Source organism: Periplaneta americana, chromosome 9, assembly GCF_040183065.1.
Source record: "Periplaneta americana isolate PAMFEO1 chromosome 9, P.americana_PAMFEO1_priV1, whole genome shotgun sequence".
In the NCBI taxonomy this organism is placed as follows: Eukaryota; Metazoa; Arthropoda; class Insecta; order Blattodea; family Blattidae; genus Periplaneta; species Periplaneta americana.
The window spans coordinates 106,750,089-106,771,620 of NC_091125.1; the positions used below are offsets into that span (position 1 = coordinate 106,750,089).

At 36.8% G+C, this 21,532-nt stretch overlaps 1 protein-coding gene across 1 annotated transcript in view; it reads left to right on the forward strand.

Annotated features, from left to right (window-relative positions):
• The window catches only part of LOC138706367 (chitin synthase chs-2-like), a 96,245-nt gene that overhangs the window by 20,756 nt on the left and 53,957 nt on the right, over positions 1-21,532 (forward strand). Inside the window, exons 3-9 of the mRNA XM_069835559.1 lie at positions 51-289; positions 1,036-1,329; positions 4,489-4,722; positions 10,010-10,197; positions 11,951-12,092; positions 15,869-16,071; positions 18,646-18,834. Of these exons, the coding sequence (XP_069691660.1) occupies positions 51-289; positions 1,036-1,329; positions 4,489-4,722; positions 10,010-10,197; positions 11,951-12,092; positions 15,869-16,071; positions 18,646-18,834 (1,489 nt within the window). The remainder of the gene's footprint in view (positions 1-50; positions 290-1,035; positions 1,330-4,488; positions 4,723-10,009; positions 10,198-11,950; positions 12,093-15,868; positions 16,072-18,645; positions 18,835-21,532) is intronic.

The window sequence follows — 21,532 nt, forward strand, 5'->3', positions numbered from 1 at the left end:
TCACGTATTTTAGAATCATGTAAATGTCAATAACTGATTCTTGTTTACAGTCGTCCCGTGCAGGCTACCAAAGAATGGGACGTCTTCACGAACAACCCTCCCGTTATCATTACGGGGTCTATGGCAGACCAGAGCTGCATGCAGACGTCCCTCAAGATCGTGAAGATTTTAGCGTATGTCTTCAGTTTCCTACTCGTGCTGGGAGGAGCTGTGGTCTCCAAGGGAACCATGCTCTTCATGACCTCGCAACTCACTATAGGAAGGACCATTCAGTACTGCAACCAAGGTGGTGAGTTCTCTATTATAATTCAGCTTTATTATAATTTCCGGTAAAATTATTATTAGGTTATTTTACGACGCTTTATCAACATCTTAGGTTATTTAGCGTCTGAATGAGATGAATGTGATAATGCCGGTGAAATGAGCCTGGGGTCCAGCACCGAAAGTTACCCAGCATTTGTCATATTGGGTTGAGGAAAACCCCGGAGAAAACCTCAACCTGGTAACTTGCCCCGACCGGGAATCGAACCCGGGCCACCTGGTTTCGCGGCTAGATGCGCTAGCCTTTACTCCACAGGTTACTTTCCGATAAAAAAAAACAAAACAAAAAATTAATGACTGATATAGATATCATTAGCATTAGGCTATTCTAATAAACAAAATCTTACATATATTATTACCTACACTGATACACATTTTAACGCCTCTATTATGACTGCAACTTTTCACAATATTTTGAAAAAAGCCTAAAGTCAAAACCACATCAGTACCTCGCGATTACCGTCCTATCAGCATTTTATCTGCCCTTTTGAAGGTACTGGAACAAATAATTCACAAGCAGGTTTCTAATTATCTGAACGAGCACAATTTTCTGTATCCTTATCAATCTGACTTCCGCACAGAACTTAGTACTGCTACTGCCATTGTCAATCACAAATTATTAAACCATTTAGAAAACGCCTCCCAACATAAAGTTTATTATTATTATTATTATTATTATTATTATTATTATTATTATTATTATTGCTGTTGCAGCGAAGCAGAGGCAATTCGTAGTGACGCTGCCGGAAGTGGAACGCGTGGGATGGGTGTGGTGTCTGTTCTTCGCCTACGCAGTGCCCGAGCTGATGTCCTTCGTGCGGTCCATCCGAATCTGCTTCTTCAAGAATTCACCGAAGCCGACTTTCTGGGAGTTCTTGGCCGTCATTGGGGCCGAGACCCTGCGCGCCATCGGCACTGGACTTCTCGTGTTCATGGTACTTCCTAAAGTGGACGTCGTCAAGGGAGCCATGATTACCAACTGCCTTTGCTTCGTGCCTGCATTGCTCAGTAAGATTCTTATTCATTCATGCCAGACATCGGCAAAATATATTATAGTCCCTTGAAGAACTCTTGCGCAAGACGTACCACAGCACAATCACCACCACCAGTAGCGGCCGGTGATCGAAATCCTCGGTGAGGCGAGATGCAACTGGGTAGTTTAAGTGCCTCCGATAGGAAATGTTTATTTATGATATTAATTATTATTATATTATTATTAATACCATTATTACTATATTATTATTACTATTAATGAAAAATAATAATTTCACTCACCAAATAAGCTGTTATGCTGCGAGTTTCAGTGAATTGTTTCAGTGTGACGAAGCAACCCATATTATGTGTTGAAATTTCCCTTTCTTTCTTTTCTTTTTATTTTTTTCCTTTCACAGCAACAAACAGGGCCAACAGAGAAGTTTATTTTGCACCACATTACCACTTAACCAGTTATGTTGCCCATACCAGGATGCAATAGAAACTCGCGTTTTAAGATTATCTGTCAGAAAAATTGTGCGCGATGTCGTAGGTATTCCGGTAGGCTCTTTCTTTATTTAAAACTTCCTTTCTTTAAATATTATTTCTCAGAAAAGGACACTCTAACAATGAATTAACTATACCAGCATTATTTCTCGCATTTGTTTCTGTTTATATTTTCCCGAAATACATAACAACATTGGCCCAGATTCACTACTGTACTACGAAGTACAATAGTACAACACCCTCGCTGAAGTCATAAACTAAGACATAAGGAGAGAGAATAGTGTGGGTCTCTGCGTGCCAAAGAGCTGGAATTTTTGTTATTCATGGCCTATTTAGGAAGACAAGTCACCATTCCTATTCCCACACCACTCTACCCTTGAGGCCGGCCCATGGATGGGAGGAGTGAAACCTGACCAGGCCACGAGGCCACGAGGCCAGACGAATTGAGCCTCAGCTACAACGTTTCAAGCGCAACCTCAGAAGCCTGCGAAGACACACGAAATGCAGAAGCAGACCCGGCACGAGCGATCCTGGCCTCAGGAACAAATTTTACTGCAAAACAGGTCTATATACATCACAAGCCAGATCCGGCACGAGCGATCCTGACCTCAGGAACAAATTTTACTGCAAAACAGGTCTATCTACATCACAAAGTTTTCAAATGCTTCTACAGCGATATATGCTTCAGTCAAATAACTAATACATTATATAAAAACACAAAATTTGATTCCAGTTAAGCCAAGTGACTGAGGCCCGGCCTCACTTGCCTCGGTCAATCAGCCGCCACTGACCACCACACGTTGACAGTGAAATACGGTACACCGGCGTAACGTTAAAAACGTCCAGTTCAAAACCACTGAATGGTTTACATGGTGTGAGGTCAAAAAGAGTTAGATATTTCCGTTTTATTTTTTATTTCTTTCCTGGTGTTACAGAGCACTTTATAATCCGAATCGTATTCCTTAAGGACACAATAAGTGCATAAGTAATATTTTCGGCTTTTTCCCCTTCAAAATTTTCTAGAGTCCCTTCAGTGGAGCAGCGAAACCTGGAGTGAGACAAGTGGTAAACAGGCTTGAAGCTCATTATATTCAGCTCAATACCGAATTCCCTTGCAAGGACGCGTTGTCGCGTGCCTTTGAAGTTTCTTCTCTCATTTTCCTCTCTTTCGCTGGTTCCATGATCTAGGCCATCAGCCTTTAACGCAGGCCATTCAGGTTCGGGTTCCAGTCAGAGCTGGAATTTTTCATTGTGATAATTGTGGCGGACAAGAAAACAGTTGGAGGTTTTCTCTGGACACTCCTGTTTCCCTATGTTAACAGTCAATATCATTCCGTTGGATTGCCACTCCATCATCATTTCACAGCATTCCCTGATCGCAGGCTGGTGACGCGTGAGGGGGGCTCATATAGGTTACAGACGGAGGGGGTTACCTGCTAGAAACCTGGATACTCAGCAAACCTTAGCTTATGCAGCTGGTGTGGGTTTGGAAGTGCGCCTAGCTGCAACACAAAGCAATAGTTGTCTCAAATGGACGTAGCGCTAGCTCTAGGATTCGCGCTACTCGCGCTAATAATAATAATAATAATAATAATAATAATAATAATAATAATAATAATAATAATAATAATGATAAAGATAAAGTACAATTTTGTAGTGGTCCTATTGAGTGATTTCAAAGAAAATGTTAGGAGCGAGAGCGACAGAAAGAGTGTCATTACACCACTTTATAGATCTGCCATCATTTGATAACATGAGTAAAATCTGTGAATATTCCAAGTTTTTTAAAAACTTGAAATTAGAACTTGATTTCTTAATCTAGAAAAGATAGAAATACGTCCAATGTCTACAGGAACAGATAAATCTCATTGTCAAGTGGAAATTAACAGAAAATCTTTCCTGGGAAGCGTGCGGTGGTCTGTAAATTGGAAAACGACCACGCACGCATGCGCACATACACACATATACATATCGTCATTGTTCCTGCAATAAATCCTATGTGCAAAATATAGGCCTACAATTTTTCAGTAGGAGGAAAAAATACATTTATTCATCCTATGGCAGCCGTACATAGGGGATTGAGAATTCTTACATTTTCGAAAAAATGAAATATAATTACATACGAGATATTATTATTTGTTGTATCACTATTTAAGTTATTTAATAGAACAAAAATATGAAAATCGATAAATATATCGCATAGGAGTTTTTGCAGGAACAACGACGATATATTCTCTAGCTCTGGTTTATTATTGTTATTATTATTATTATTACTATTATTACTATTATTATTATAACTATTTCTTACCAATGTTTATTATTGTCACACTAACATTACTTATCCAACTTTCATTATTTACTTTCATGTTTTTTTTATGGTCTAGATATTAATGTAATAACTGTGTAAGCAATTGTATTCAATTAGAATTAGAGTCTGGCTGGGCGGAAGAGAAGGCCTACTGACCTTAGCTCAGCCAGATTAAATAAATAAATAAATTATTATTATTATTATTATTATTATTATTATTATTATTATTATTATTATTATTATTATTATTGTAGAAGCGGCTAATGCTAACTGGGAGTCGGTGATGGTTTAAAAATGTATTTTGGATTGAATATTGAGTCTGAAAATAGCATAATATAGTATGTAAAGAAATACATATCAGACATGATTTTATGTTTCAGGCTTGTTTCCTCAAGAAGTTGGGAAAACTGGCGGAAATGAAGCGTCAGAGTGTGCCATGTACTACGCTAAACTGGCGATCAATGGCGTTGCACTTGCAGCACAAGTCACTGCCTTTGTTGTGTGGCCACTGCTAAAGATGGATGAATCCTACGAGATCTGGACCCTGCCCGTCGCTATAGCTTTCATCTCTGTCGGTTGGTGGGAAAATTTCTTCGTAACGACCAAGGACTCAGGTAAATTTTGTCACAGTTATTATAGACGATTTTAAGCTCAAATTATCATCATCAGGCTTCGAGACTTCGGACCCAATAGAGCAGTTCAGTGGGAAATCTGGATAACGGCGTACTGAGTATAGTGGTAAAGCATACAGTGGGTAGGGGACTGTAGAATGAATGCCAACAAATACGCAAAGGAAAACGCTCTGGATTTGAAGGTTCTGACGAATAATTTGGTTTTCATACAAACCTATTTTCAAACGGTTCCTGAAACTATTACACGGTGAGAAAAGTCAGAGCAAGAGATGCCGGAAGTCCTGAAAATTAATTGAGGAAATGACACAGAGAATTAATGAGACACCAAGTACACAGGTTATTGAATATGTAAAACAGAAGTGGAAATCAATTTTATGTAAAAATAACGGATATGGAACATTGTGTAATATAAACAGCAAATTAGTGGACATAGAGTCACCCGAGAATAAAGGACTGTCTTTCAGAGACTGCAATGATGTTAGGTTTTTAAGTTTTGCTCTTATCACGTCATGTGACATAGAGCGCAGCTTTTCAAGTACAAACTGTGTTTGGCAGATAACCGGAAAAGATTTACGTTTGAGACACTGAATATGTATCTTGTGGTACATTGCAATTCGGTACTGTAACTGCACTTCCTAAAGACGACCAATAGGATAAATGAAGAAATTAAAATTGCTACATGTTTATTTCCACCATTAACACTGTGTACAATTAAACACAAATGCTTATAAAATACAGAATAAATGCTTTTCATATTCTCTTGGCACTTTCATTGTGTAGTGTATATTTACTTTCAGAATCTACATATGTGTGTGTTTCCCCATACTACCGTACTCTACTCTAAACAGCAACGTTGTTACCTCAACACATCTCTACCTTTCACTACCTGCAGCGAGTCAACAACCTATAGTTCATGCACAGTAAACTTATTTTATCGGGTCCAAAGTCTCGAAGCCTGGTCATCATTATCATCAACGTCCTCACGAATTACACAAACAAGTCAATGGCCTAATTCGGTTGTGAAGAGGTTAGCAATATTGTTTTTTCTGTAATATTCCTGGAATTCATTAAGCGTCCCACCAGCCTCATTCCTATGAAAGAGATATGGTATGATTAAGGGCGGAGGGAGGAGCAATCCCAATCCCTGCGAGGGGAGTAATGTCCTTGCGGGGTAAGAGGAGAGAGTAAACAGTAACTCAGCGTTCTTGAAGGAGCAGGTGGATGGGAGTGATGTCATTGGCCGGCTGGTATAAGCAGGCTCAGTCAATGGACGGCCGGTTCCGAGTCGGGGATAGGTTATAAGAGTGGGGGAAAAACTCGCATTCCTTGCTCGGATCTTCTCGTGAAATGCGGACTGTAGTCCTATAAGTCCATTGTGCTATCTCCAAATTTCGTTAGCCTGTTAAATCATCACCGCACTCCTCTATTAAGGTACCATTTGGGTTTATGCGACACAGAGAAGCGGCCGAGACAGAGAGCTCAGACAAAGCTTATGAGACTAGTGTTCTTATCGATCAAAATATTGAATCGATTAACTATTTGAATTTAATCGATTAATCTATATATTAATCGAGTTTTGGTCGAGTTGTAAAAATGTTTTAATATACTGTAATACACAATTATTGTTAAATTTAACTTGTGTTCGGTGATAAGCATAAGTATTAAATGTTGTAGGCCTATATCTGTATATATTATTTAGTAGGTTATTTTACGACGCTTCATCAACATCTTTGATTATTTAGAGTCTGAATGAGATGAAGGTGATAATGCCGGTGAAATGAGTCCGGGGTCCAGCACCGAAAGTTACCCAGCATTTGCTCATATTGGGTTGAGGGAAAACCCCGTAAAAAACCTCAACCAGGTAACTTGCCCCGACCGGGAATCGAACCCGGGCCACCTGGTTTCGCGGCCAGACGCGCCGACCGTTACTCCACAGGTGTGGACATCTGTATATATTGCATTGTTATATTACGAAACAACTATTTTAATTACTTATTAACATATTTATTATGAGGCTTATAATTTATTGTGTCAATTTCTCCGGGAATTTTTGAGACAAACATAAATAACAAAAAGTATGAAGACTCACCTAGTTAATACTGCTTCATCCATGATTTTAAACATGTGAGTACATTCACATGCTCCGAATTAAGTGCCGCTCTACGTTTAGTAACAATGTTTCCTGCATCACTAAACACGAAAAAAACTTTTTTTCTGTCAAGCACTTCTCCACGATCGTTCAATTTAAATCGAAACGTTTCACCAGGTTTACCTCTCAATCTCACATGACATAATGGAGTTTACATTTTTCCCAAATCACAGAAAACTGATTTTTTTCTTTATCAGACTAAACACACAATCTTCATATACAAACTCAGGACTGTCCTCATATCTTCATCTCTTTCTGAAGTGTTTGTGCAAAGATTTTCCCAACGCGACTAACAGTACCTTTGTGCTTTTAAGTAAGCAATTTTCGAGAGAGAAATATGCCTGAATTTTTAGTATGAGTTTGTATTAACAAAATAATAATTAATATCAACTACAACCGATTAATTTTAATCGACTCAATTAAATATTTTGATCGATTAATCTTACAACAGATATTGATCAATTAATCCATTAGATTAATCGATTAAATCCCACAACAGTATATGAGACCGCTTTCGGACCACTAGTGTCTCACGACGGTCTTACGCAGCGAGTGTTTTGTAGCGTAAAATATCTAAAATATCACAAAATACTGTATTACACAAAATGAAGAAAAATTTTTATTACGACGATTTTTGTGACATAATTACTAATATTGGTATAATAATATAAAAACTACCTCAACATGAGTGACAGGTTTTCTTGTGGTGAAATAACGCCTTTTGTTTGTATGTATTTTTCTATTAAACTCAACACATTTTTTTCTCAATTTAATAAATCTGAAGTAACTACTGAACTTATCTTCTGCTGGCTGAGGAACTGGATGGCCATTCAATCGGACTTCTTTTTTGGATCGAAGGTCCGGGATATGTCAGATTTAGGGATTATCGTACAGCAAGAGTAACGTGTACCGTTCTGCTACATCCACATCCAGTGGCGTAGCCAGAAATTTAAGATGGAGGGGACAAGTTTCGGGAACATCACTTGACAAATTTGCCAATTACTTACATGCAACACATTAGGAGATAATAACTATTATTTTTAATACTATGAACTTTAAAACCATTGTAGACTCCTGAAAGTTACTATAAAGCAAAATTCATTCTCCATCGTTGCAGGATGAATGAACAGACGCCGACCCTAAATAAATCCAGTTATTGCGTTGAGAACGGTAGCATCATAATTTATTTGAAAATCAGTCAATTTAAAACAACATGTCAGCAGAAATATAAAGTATTTGTTAGTCTAAATATTATTAATTTTCAATTATCTGTACACACCTATACATTTTTTTTCAGTATCATATTCGCAACGCCTATAGTAGATTATTTCTTCAAGATTTAAATATAATAAAATTACTAAATATCTATTGAAAAAAAATGGGGGGGGGCTTCAGCCCGGTGAGCTGGCGCATAAGTGGCACGTTTTCTCCAGCTCTGGAGCAACTTGTTGCAAAAAAATTGTTGTAAATTTTCCCATTCAGGTGTTGTGGTAGGAAGTTAGGTGCAAAGTATGATTACATCCGCAGTGTAGGTCCTGATATTACAAACTTGTACTGACTGCGGATTACTTTTAAAACCACAAATTCATACTGACAACATTTTATATTTCGACCTCTCTAAAACTCTTCCAGTTTGAGCACAACCTTTTGTGAATCAACCGGTATCAAACGTGTTTGTATTTCAGTGGGCTGTGCTGTACCACTTCCATAAATGTGATGGTTAATATCGTTTACAACATGTATTGTAGGTCTACCTCCATAAATGCGATAATTTATTTGTTCAGTAATACCCATTCAACTCACTGTTGACTACTTCTGAATTTCATCCTCTAAGAGCTGGAACTTTGCTGTTGAAGTGAAAGTTTCATTATATATTTAAGTACTTATGTTTTTAAATGGCTTCTAAAGTAAAGGCAGAAGAAATAGGCGGGTTTTTGGTCTTGTGCGGAAACTACTCACTCAACACTTTCTCTATCCGTTTATGACCTGAACAAAGAGACCTTCCTGTCGCTGCGTTCGAATGCTAGTTGTTGACATATGCTCGTCTGTGATACTACTGTGTTACAGCTTGTTCGAAAAAATATAGGCCTATCATAATAACTAATAAACAGTATTTTTAAATACTAATCATCCAAGTAATCGCTATCATGTCTCAGTCAAGCCCTGATATCAGAAGTCATACTAAAGGCGTTATTTATCAAGTTTGTTGTTTCTTGAAAGAACTTAAAGTTTGTGACGACATTAAAAGTGTCCTATCATCAACGCAGATAGCCACTGCCAAGGCGTGTGGTGTTTCTCTACGATCGGTTAAGAGAACCTGTGCAGAAGGAGTTTTTAGTCATACTTATTGTGTTGTTTTGTTAAGCTAAGCCATTCTTAAGTGTGCTTCTAATACACAAGTAGGCTATTTTTTTATTACGAAACTCATTCATGTTACAATAACGTGTGCATTTTCTACATATAGTAAAAATATATTAATTTTTTTGCACTTTAATTTTTAATTTCCTCATGATTCACAAAGTTGATAACTGTATAAACATTATTTAGTTGTTACTATTTCAATACAATAGTCTGAAAACACATAAAAACAAAATACTAATTGTGTGTAATGCTGAATATTTGATTCCTCGTATTCGGTTTACATTAGGCCTACATGATAATAATTATTACATTTGTGAAATGGCTAACTTGCGAAATATTATAAATGATAATATCATCTAAAGTCTGATTAGTGTAATAATGTTACTATTCAGCAATGTATGCAATGGCGGGAGAAAGATAACTGGCCACAATAACTCATTATCTCCTGGCTTAGTTACCTCATTAGTAATGCCTTATTGTTGTCACTTATGATTTCAGACCTGTGTTCGGACAGTTGACTAAACAAAACAACAATATTCAGTAAGTCAGGTATTTGTAATTACTAGAAATCACGTTATTAGTTTTTTTAAGTTTTCCTATAGCACAAAACGTGTGAATGGAGGAGTAAGTTATTTGGGACAGGACCATACACCAGGCAGGTTCGGGGTAGTGTATGAGGGGTTCGCCATAACCGCCTATTTCTTCTGCCCCTAGTATAACACAAACAGCGTCATGCATGCGGGTGTCTGTTTCTTTCAGCAATGTCCAAGTTCCTGCAGAGACTGCGCACCACGCGACACTATACCTTCATGTACGTGTCCTTGTGGAAAATACTGGTTCTGTTCTGTACCATGCTGGCCATCTATTTCTACGAGTTCAACTCCGTAGCAGGTCTCTTCGACTTGTTCACGGCCAGCTTCTCGCACAGAGAAATCGACGTGACCATTGTAAGTAGCTTCGACAATTCCAACTGCACGTCATGGTGCATGACCAGGGACTTATATTTTAGACCAGTGGTTCTCAATGTTTTGAGTGTCACGGACCCTTCAAGCTCATATTTTATTTTGGTGGATTCCCCAATTTGTTTTGTGTAATTTAAACTGTTAATCACGTTCTACTAATTAAACAGTACATCTGTGACACAGCTACGTCATAGTTTCGTCATTACTTAATTACTAAAGGTAATAGAATATACATCTTGATTACACAACTTTTAACACTGTATCACTTCGGAATATGTATGATAAGAACTTTCTTGTGTCGAAACATGTTAACATGTTAACAAGGTACGAAGTAATAGAATAACTGAGATTCTCTATTGCATTCGATAGTGCGTGCTAGTGTGCCGAGCTAGGTATCGATAGTACTAGTGAGCCTAGTCGATTACCACACTATTTTGGTCAAAGAGTACAGTTACAGCAATATTATTCCAATTATTCTGTGCTCTTTGATTTTTTCTTTTGTGGTTACAAGGCAACCACCAACATAAAATGACAATCGACACGAACACTGTTGGGGGAGGGGGCGGACATTTTTTTCTCTATATAAAACAATGATTATTGGAGGAAAACATTCGCTCCGGCACCGGGGATCGAACCCGGATCCTTGGTTCTACGTACCAAGTGCTCTAACCACTGAGCTACGCCGAAGTTCAATCCACAGCACTGAATCCTCTAATAATCATTGTTACCATAACAGATATATTCTGTAGCACCAAAAATTAATCTTTACGTACGTAGATTCTTCGCCCAACAGTGCATATTATTGTGCAATACTGGCCACCAAGTTACTCAATTGAGTGCGCTTCTTGTATAATGGCAGTTGACTTAATATATGTGAACATATATTATGTCGAACTTGGAGTCAGGCCACAAAGGGAAAAATACTAGAGGAGAGGGATTCGATCCGGTGCTGTGGATTGAACTTCGGCGTAGCTCTGTGGTTAGAGTACTTGATACGTAGAACCAAGGATCCGGGTCCGATTCCTGGGGCCGGAGCGAATTTTTCTCCTCTAATAATCATTGAATGAAATAAGCTATAAACAACCGATATTCCAAAATAATGCCATTTGTTTAATGATGTCAGAAGAAACTTGCTGATTGGCTCTTTCACCACTCGGGATTCGGTGAGAAAAAGCTGACATCTTCTTTATACTTCAGATCTTGCCCCAGCCGATTATAATTCCTTCGCGCATCTAACAAAATTATTTTGACAACAGTCACATAAAAACTGGCGTTGATGTAAAACTCCAGTTCATATCTAGACAAGTGTACTGACTTACATGACAGAGAAATTCATAATCTAGCGTCCCGCTAACAAATGCCTTAATTTCAATGAAAATTGTGTAATAAAATAATATGTATTAAGTTATTATTACTGCTGTGGTATGTTAATGATCTATTTTTACCACCAAACGATTTCTAATTTCTGGATGTACTTACTTTAAATTGAGAAAATAATTTTTTAATTCTTGTCTGTTGACGTAATTCGTTATTCCATATCGCACACGAAAATTTAACGTAGACACGTTACCCAGAACAAATAACTACACAATTAATAAGTGAACTTTTCGCTGTTATAATTCCAGCTGAAAGCAATGGTAAAATAAGATTGCTAATGGCTTTTCAATCGTCTGCACATTCATAACCCACACCCACGGTGAAAATATTCTTCACACCAGATCGATGCGATTGTCTGCAGGTTAAGGCATACAACGATTCCAGAATACCTTCACTTGACGCCTTGACCTTGGAAGACAGAGTACCAATGCCTGCCAGTTACAATTCTGCGCTGTGGGTCCTCCTCATACATGTGTTAGGCTCATACTTTGCTTACATCACCGGTAAGTACTTCATTTATAATGCACTTTTGAATTCGATTGAATTTACGGGAGGGGGCAGCACTGCGACCTGTTACGGTCTATTGCGCTAACCCTCTAGCTAACCTTCGCACGGAAACGACTTCAGTTATCTTTCCTTTCTTACTATAGTGAGGACCACGTAACAGCAGTTCCTAAAATTCTAATTTGGGCGATTCTTCAGTGTTGCCAGCAAATACTAGATATCACCAAAGAGGGTAAAGGCAATGACATACTGTAATAATAATAATAATAATAATAATAATAATAATAATAATAATAATAATAATAATAATAATAATAATAATAATAATAGTAACCATGCAATAAGAATGTTAGGAATAATTTGGTCAATTACTTATTCTTTTTCAACACCTGACTCTCTTTTAATACTACACTATACATTAGTGAGATCGAAACTCGAATATGCATCTGTAGTTCGGACTCTATTACTAGTACTGATTCGGTAAAACTTGAAAATATTCAAAGGAAATTTATTTCATTATGTTCGTACAGATTTCTGCCTAATAAATCTGGGTATAACTGTGATAAAAATTGCGAGCATCTTAAATGTCGAAGCTTGTATGCTAGACGTCATGATCTCGATAACTTATTCTTATGTAAATTCCTTAAAGGTGACATTAATTGTCATTCTTTCTTAAACAGTGTCAGCCTTCGTATTCCTATGAATACAAACTCTTCTATTTTAGAAATTCTAAAATCTTCCTCGCCGGTCTCCAGATGTATTAAAAATGCTAACTTACGTATAGTCGATTTCAATCCATTCAATGTATTGAAGTATTAGAATATGGCAATGTCTTTGCTGATATTATTTTCATAATCCAATACACAAATTAGTAATACTTTTTAATAATCAACTCCTTTTCCTAAATTTTAAAGTATTAATTATTGTAAATGAATCTTTTATTGTAATCTGTGTTCTTCATTCTGTTGTTAACTCAATTATTTAATTTGTACCATAGTTATTCATTTTAATGTATTAATTGTATCACTTTGCTGGACTTTCATTGGCCAATGGCTATTGTCCAGCACATAAATATCAGTAAATAAATAAATAAATACATAAATAAATAAATAATAATAATAATAATAATAATAATTATTATTATTATTATTATTATTATTTTATTAACAATAACAATTTTTACTTATTCACCACATCTCATCTGTATGTTGGTAGGTGTTTTCTAAATGCTTGAATAATTTTTGTGAGAGAATATTTTCCTCCTGAACCTCTCGCACATTATGTTGGTAATTAGTAGATCATTATGATCTACGATAATATTAAAATTTATTTTGTCTGATAACGTCAGATTCATTGCTTTGACTGAACAGTTTACGATTCACGAGACCTAACCTAAGATTGTATTTTGTTTGATCACGAAAAATGATTAGTACGAAATTCACAAGTTTAGTTAGGTACTTCCATTTCATCAGTTGCCTTTATTGCAAACCAAAATTATTGCTGCCAACACAACAGTTAGAAAATAACTGCCAATTGTCGTATTTATCAGTACTCGAAATTCGAAATAAAGTTGGTAAAAGAAAATTCAACCTGACATCTAGAAAATCACTATAATCCACTAGCATACGTAGTAATATTGGAAAAATGGTTAAGTTTCACCCTTAGGGTATTAAACAAGCGGATCCGAACTATACTCCTGATCTGGAGCGACTTCGTTAGCAGCCGTCAGTCCAGTGACCAATTCTCCCTCCCCTTCACTTGCACGCTAATTTTGATATAAAACTCCGATGTACTAGTTAACAGGCGCAGCATTACGATCCACAACCATTTTCGTCTATAGTAAGTACAATGAATACATCATACGTAACATTTAAATTCAAAATCCTATAGATTTTCATATCTATTTACTTATTATTATTACTTCAGATGCCTATTCACTAGAATCATCGGAGTTGCCAGTGCACAATTTACGTATTACTGCATAATACCAAATACAAGATGGAAGTGAAGTAACCCTGCAGATTGAAAGGGGCAATAAGGTACACTTAAAGGAATAGAAAACCTTATATTACGTGTTTTAATTAAATGCACGATTAATTGGAAAATTAAGTTGGAAGTTTCAGCAGTCCAGCAACATGGCCACTAACACAGTAATCTTTCTTCTAGTAATAAAGATGTAAGAGGTCAACGAACTCAGGTCTGTATCTGTACACGAGTCTCCCTCTCTCGCCACCAGGTTGCAATCTGTCCGCAGCGTTCAGAGGCTTGAAATTAGTGGTTTTTAAATTAAATTTACACGAAAGCTGTTAACGCTATTGAGTTACGCCAGAGGGATAAAATATATTTCTTTATTAGATTTTTATCGATATGGACAAAATTCACGATCCTAGCCGCAATAGTTACCGAATAAGAGGGTGTTAAACATTTGGGAAAAAACATTTTTCTCTGAGAAAACTATGAACTTTCCACCAATATGGTATTCCAGTTTTTTGTTACATATAACATGAGCTATTCGCTCTGAAAATCTACAGGGTTATTTCACTTCCACCCTGTATAACTTGTTCACATAATTCAAATAGAATATCTTGAATCTTCATATGAAATCAACCCATGTCATAAGATGACGTTTCAATCATATCGTCGTTGTTCCTGCAATAACTTCTATGCGACATTATCGATCTTCGAATTTCTGCTCTATTTAATAACTTAAATTCACTGAAAATAATAAAATCTCCTATATGTAACTATATTTCTTTGTTTCGAACATGTAAGAATTCACAGTCTCCTATGTACGGCTGCCATAGGATGAATTAATGTGTTTTTTCTTCCTACTGAAAAATTTTATATTTTGCACATATGAGTTATTGCAGGAACAACGACGGTATGTTAATTATGCCACAATTTTAATAATTTTATTTCAACCATTATTTTTAGCTTTTAACATTAACATAAATGTAAGATCCCATTATAACACGGTAAAGTTCTACCTATACGATTTGTGTTCAAACATCTTTGTGTATCTTACTTGAACTGAAGATGACCTATGTCAGGTCGAAAATGTTAGTCTAGTCTAAATCATAATAAATATTGTAATGGTTTGTTAACTCATTATCTTTGTATGACAAGTTTCTTTGGCGGAAAATCTATTTAATCAGACATTATTATACTTGCTAGAACTTGTCGGAAAAAACATGACATTAAAATTTGATTGAATACTGCTGAGCAGGCGAGATACTCAATCGTAGCTTGACCTTGCCAGCTGGTGACATGTCGCACCCGATAACAGATACCGAGTAGTATTATCTGTTTGCTTTCTGTCCGTCACTAGAAGTTGTTGAAATTTCTCATTGCAATAATACAATAAATTTTCCAGACATTAAAATTCAGGAACATTTACGTAGGTACGTATATCCTTTTTGAATTAATGAAATTTTGCCTTCCAATTATCCAAATAAATTATTAGAAAATTCAAATTGCGTATGAATTTTTAACATTGGCTTCAATAGGAATTTAAACAGGAATAAACATTTGTTCGAAATATTCAAGTTCGAATTACAAAGAGTCCACTGTATATCGTACAGAAACACTCGTTGCTGTAAAAATATTTCATAAGCTACATTTTCGGGCTTGTAATTTTAATGAACTCTAAATAAGCGCTTGGTATTATACTGGTTAACTTGTGCATGGTATCTACAATACGTATGTGCATTTATCTTATTCTACTTTCGGTACAGTTTAAGACTCCTCAAGTGACATTGTTTCGTTTTTATTTCAGGTAAGTTTGCTTGCAGGATACTCATTCAGGGAATCGGCTATGCCCTTCCAGTCAGCATCACAGTTCCCATCCTCATCACCTTGCTCATTACTCTCTGCGGACTGAGGAACGGGGACCCTTGCTACTTCAAAGGCTCCATCCCTGATTACCTGTTCTTCAGGTCACCTGATTACTATCTTCTGGACGACTTTCTTGTCAAAGAGGTATGAATGTCTACTTAAGAAGATGTTTATCTTCTACATATTTGCATAAATTAATAATAATAGCAATAATCAACATCATAATCATTATCAACAACACAAATTTCAAGGAGGATTCCTTCCGTGGACCATCTATCAAAAGAGGTTATTTTAAAAGATTTTTATGGGTAGGCCTATATAAGGAGAAGTAAAATTGATATTGAATAGCTATTACAAAGATTTTTTACTCATTTAACATAAATGCTTGTTTGTAACATACAGTAACTTCATATAGACTTCTTAATTAAGAAATATAATAATTTATTTATTTATTTATTTATTTACTTGTTTATTTATTTATTTATTTACTGATTTACTTATTTACTTATGTATTTACTTATTTATTTATTTATTTATTTAATTATTTATTTATTTATTTATTTATTTATTGTGCTGTACAACAGCCAGAGGCCAATAACAGTTCAGCACAAAGCATAATTACAATATGGTAAAATTGATGATGATGATGATGATGATGATGATGATTACGATGATAATAATAATAATAATAATAATAATAATAATAATAATAATAATAATAATTTTGAAACCAAAGGAGTCACCGGCGTAGTTCAGTCGGCTGAGGCGCTTGTCTGCCGATCCGAAGTTTCGCTCGGGTGTAGATTCGATTCCCGCTTCGACTGATTACCTGATTGGGTGTTTTTTCGAGGTTTTCCCAACCGTAAGGAGAATGTCAGGTAATCTATAGAGAATCCTCGGCTTCATCTCGCTATCACCAATCCCATCGACGCTAAATAACTGAGACGTAGATATAGCGTTGTTCATAACCAACTTTTAAAAAATCAAAGCAAAGAATTATGGAGATTTATGAAATTCCTTGGTATGTGATATTAGGTTAGGTATGGATGGATTTAGGAATTAATAAGTACTGCTACAGTCAGGATGAGTACATCGTATCCAAAAATTAGCTAATGGAACGAGACGGACTGTGTGGAATGAAGCAATGTTGCAATCAAAGAAGGGGAAATAAGAGGAAAAAAATTAAAATGTATGCGATTATGTGGTCCTCGCAAAGAAAATTTAGAACCGTGAGAAAGAATTTATGGGAGCTCAAAGCCTGTTGGCCACTTGTCTCACTCCGTTTTTTACCCTTTCGTTGAAGAAAATTACGAGAATTTTGAAGGGGAAAAGTCGAAAATAGACGTAAGCTAATAGCTACCACATGAGGGAGAAAACCGCGTGGAAACCTTCCAGGCGAGACGAAGCGTGTGGAAAACCATGAGCCAGAAAGTTAATCTTACATTTCTGTTTCCATGCTACAGCGTCGCATATTTTTCAGATGCCTCACAGAATAATAAATAAAATACATATTTTCAATATTAAAAATGTAATATTATACTATATAGGCCTATGCCTTTTTCACATAATTAATTATTTATAATATGTTATCTTTCTCTTTTCTTTCTTTCTCCATTTCTTCTTTTTTCTCCATTTCTTTAATTCTCACTTCCTTCCTCCAATTTTTCCTTTCTTTCTCCATTTCTCCATTTTTTCCTTTCTTTCTCCATTTCTTTCTTTCCTTCCCCATTTACTCCTTTTCTTCTCAATATTTCCATTTCTGCATTTTCTTCTCCGTTTCTTCCTTCACTTCTAAATTTCTTCCTTTCTTTCTCCAGTTCTCCATTTCTCTCTTCCTCTCTCTCTCATCTTCCCTCCCTCTCTCCCTCACTTCCTTACTTCCTCTCTTTCTCTCCCCCTTCCTCTCTTTCTTTCTTTCTTTCTTTCTTTCTTTCTTTCTTTCTTTCTTTCTTTCTTTCTTTCTTTCCTTCTTTCTACTGTTTAACCTCTTCCTTTCCTACAGACTTACAATCCAGTGCGGCGTAGGGGAGGGTATGTAGTTATGAACCAATAGGCAAGTTGACAGGCATACATAGCGGTCGTCTAGTCAGTACGGCACAGGACCATCGCTAAGACAACACAGGACAGCACATGGCAAGGGACAAACATCCAACCCCATGGATAGAAGACAAATCTCTTCGTACAACGAGATTCGAACAACGAACCGCTTGGTTGGGGAGCGAAGACACTATCCACACAGCCACAGTGGCGGACTACAATCTGTGTATTTAAGGAATAAAAATATTATAGTGCGTATTCCTCATTATAAAATACTTCGTTTATTAATTTTTCTTATTAAATAATTAATTAGTTTCTTTTTCTATTTATCGTAATTGGTCCGTCGCCGTGATTCATAGCTCGTGTGCTTTCAGTCAAGCGCTTCGTTGTTCGAATCCCGACATGGACCAAGACCACACAGTCAGGGAGGCCCACCATGTGACAAGAGTCTGCTGATTGTTAATAGAAGGAACAAAATATTTAGAGGATATTGCAGAACTGAACAAAAAAATCATCAATCCGCGGACAGACTGATGTTGCCAACAATCATCGGTAGTCCAGGGGCTAAATGTTGAGATACACTGCTCTAGAACAATAGCTCTGATTGGACAATACAAGTTGCATTACTGAGGTTTAGCTTAAAAGACCAAATACTAAAACTCTACTTTTCTTTGCTTATAGTACTCGTGGATATGGCTACTGTGGTTGCTATCGCAGACTTGGATCGCCCTACACATCTGGATGCCCAAAGTCGACCGTCTGATGGCAACAGAGGTTCTGTTCACATTGCCCATGTACGAGTCCCTCTTCATCGATCAATCCCTTGCATTCAACAGACGACATGATGAAGGCAATGACATCGATACCAAGGTAATTTACGGAAAGGAATATGAAGCTAGTTTTGTAGACAAATTTACCGTCAAATTCGTTGCCCAGGTGCGCCATAGGAGACTGGTCTGCGCTACACCCGCGATGAGACGGGATGATAATGGACATTTGTTGGAATGCCGCAGGGGAACCGGAGCTCCCGGAGAAAATCCCTGTGTTACCTGGACCACGGGCTTGTCCAACAAAAGTTATAAATCGGTGGTACGCCAGGGATCGAACCTGGGTCCATATGTTTATAAATTCAGCGCTCTAGCCACTAGACTACCGTGGCGCCTACATACTACAATATATTAGCGCCGAAACTTTAGAACAGTATAAAAACATGTGAATCTCTTGGCGGCCATTAATACATACTCCCAAGCATCAGTTATTAGCCAGTCACCTCTCGTATTGAGCCTTCCTCCGATGTCTCCAGTCGCTGTCACCATTCCTCCCGCCAAAGATGATAAATGTCCCGCAAGGAATCGTGAAAACAACCGTGGAAACAGCTATACTGCTATAGCGATCCGGGATAATATGTACAGCAGTGGCAAAAAAACCGGACCGACCCTTGTAGCTGATTTCAGAGCCTTGTTCACTCCAGAGCACGATAGAGTAGTAACTAAGACTTTCGTGGTTCGAATCCTGCCTGGGAAGGAAACTTTTTTGTGTTTCTCATTCAAATTTATTCCCAATACTTTTCGATTGCTGGTAAAATTCATGTTCTGGGAATAATAAGTTAATTAAGTAGTAAAATATCGCTACAATCGAAAAGTATTGGGAATAAATTTGAATAAGGAACAAAAAAAAAAAGTTTTCTTCCCAGGCAGGATTCGAAACACGAAAGTCTTAGTTACCAGTCTATCGTGCTATGGAGTGAACAAGGCTCTGAAATCAGCTACAAGAGTCGGTCCGGTTTTTTGCCACTACTGTACTTAAACCGCTTCAGCACACGTATCAATACAAAATAGGGATGGTGAGAAAAAAGACCTAGAAATGTTCACGAAATTATTGTCATATTTTTAACCATAAGTGCGATATTTCATTTATTTTTTACGAAAACATTTGACAAATTTTTACCGACTATCCTGGCCCTGGATATAGGCCTACCTGTACAGTACCAGTGTTCATTAGGTCAACTTCACTGACATTTGCGCTACTGTAGTCTGCTTCGAATTATCATCCGCCTTGTACCTATGCGCGAAATTGTAGATATATTGCGAGTATCCACTCACGTTGAGCAAAACCTCAGTGGGATAAGAGAAAATGCTATGAGGTAGTAGTAATCTGTATGTCGGAGGTAAAGGACACTATGTCACAAATACTGAATTTTATGGGAAGGCTAAATGAAAGTGCTGTTTAACACGGTACCTTATGGTACACAATACCCTTTCCAACAGGCTAATTCGCTTATTGTTACGCGTAGAAATTAGTGCTTTGCACCACTGAAATAAAGCAAAAAATTAAATATAAATACGCAAATACCTCAATTTTGTAAAAAAAAAAAATGGACATAGTACACTTTACCTCCGATATAGGCCTACAGAGTTTTGCCCTATTAGTTAGCACTTCATTGGATTGTTAGTCATTATTAGTATGAAATTTTTGACATTTTATTGGATGACTTCCGCCTTATTCTCAGATTATTTTCGTAACTTTTGATTGTGTCTCATGAGTAAAGTGTTAGAACCATTCAGAAGGTTAAGTCTTATTAGTTTCGTTTACATTTGAAAGGTTCGGAAGTAAAATATGGTAAGTGATATTTTAATTATTTTTAAGTTATAGCCATTAGATGTCTCCAATATCCATAGACGTTGCATTCATAAGATAGAACAGTTAAAATTCGCACCAGCAGATGAAGTACGACGCCTTGGATTTTGTGAAAATTCTGTTCTTTTCATGTAAAACTTGGTAAGCGACGAAATCAAGAGAACAGGCTGTCAGGATGGATGGCTTGTAAAAATGCGACAGGCATGGATACTGTTATTCAGTAATAATAATTCCCACTTACTTAGGTGACACCACACATCATCACTGCAGTTCTGTACTCGTATAGGTAATGGAAGTTAATGAATGACCAAAGAGCCGATATCAGTTGTCATTGCCATCATGAGAAGAAAATATCAAGGTAGAAGAATTGTAAGCTAAACTGAAAGACATATTAGAATATACGAGATGGTTACCTCCACATTATGCCTCATTTTATGAAGTTTTGAAGCTTATCGATGTGGATGAACACAAGGCCAGGAAAAATCAAGTCGTCGAAAATTAGTGTTGTAACTGCAGTCTGCCCATTGACTGCTTTCTTAAAACATGCAAAAACAATAGTTTGTTAAAAGACACTTGATCCTTACAGAGCAGCTCTCTTTTTTCTTTAATTTTATAGTTTGTCTTTATTAATAGCATGCTAAGAAGTGTACTGCAATTTGATATAAAAAGAGTAACCTTACTTACTTAAAAATGGCTTTTAAGGAACTATGAGATTCGTTGCCGCCCTCACATAAGCTCGACATCGATCCCTATCCTGAGCAAGATTAATCCCTACCACCAAATCCCACCTCCCTCAAATCTACTGTCGGTGACTCAGGAGAAGACGAGAGCGGACTGAGGAGGAAGGGATGTGAACAGATAACGTAAGACAACACGGGCAATATTTGTACTGCAGGAAGCGGAAACATTAGGTCCCCTTCTGTTCAACTTA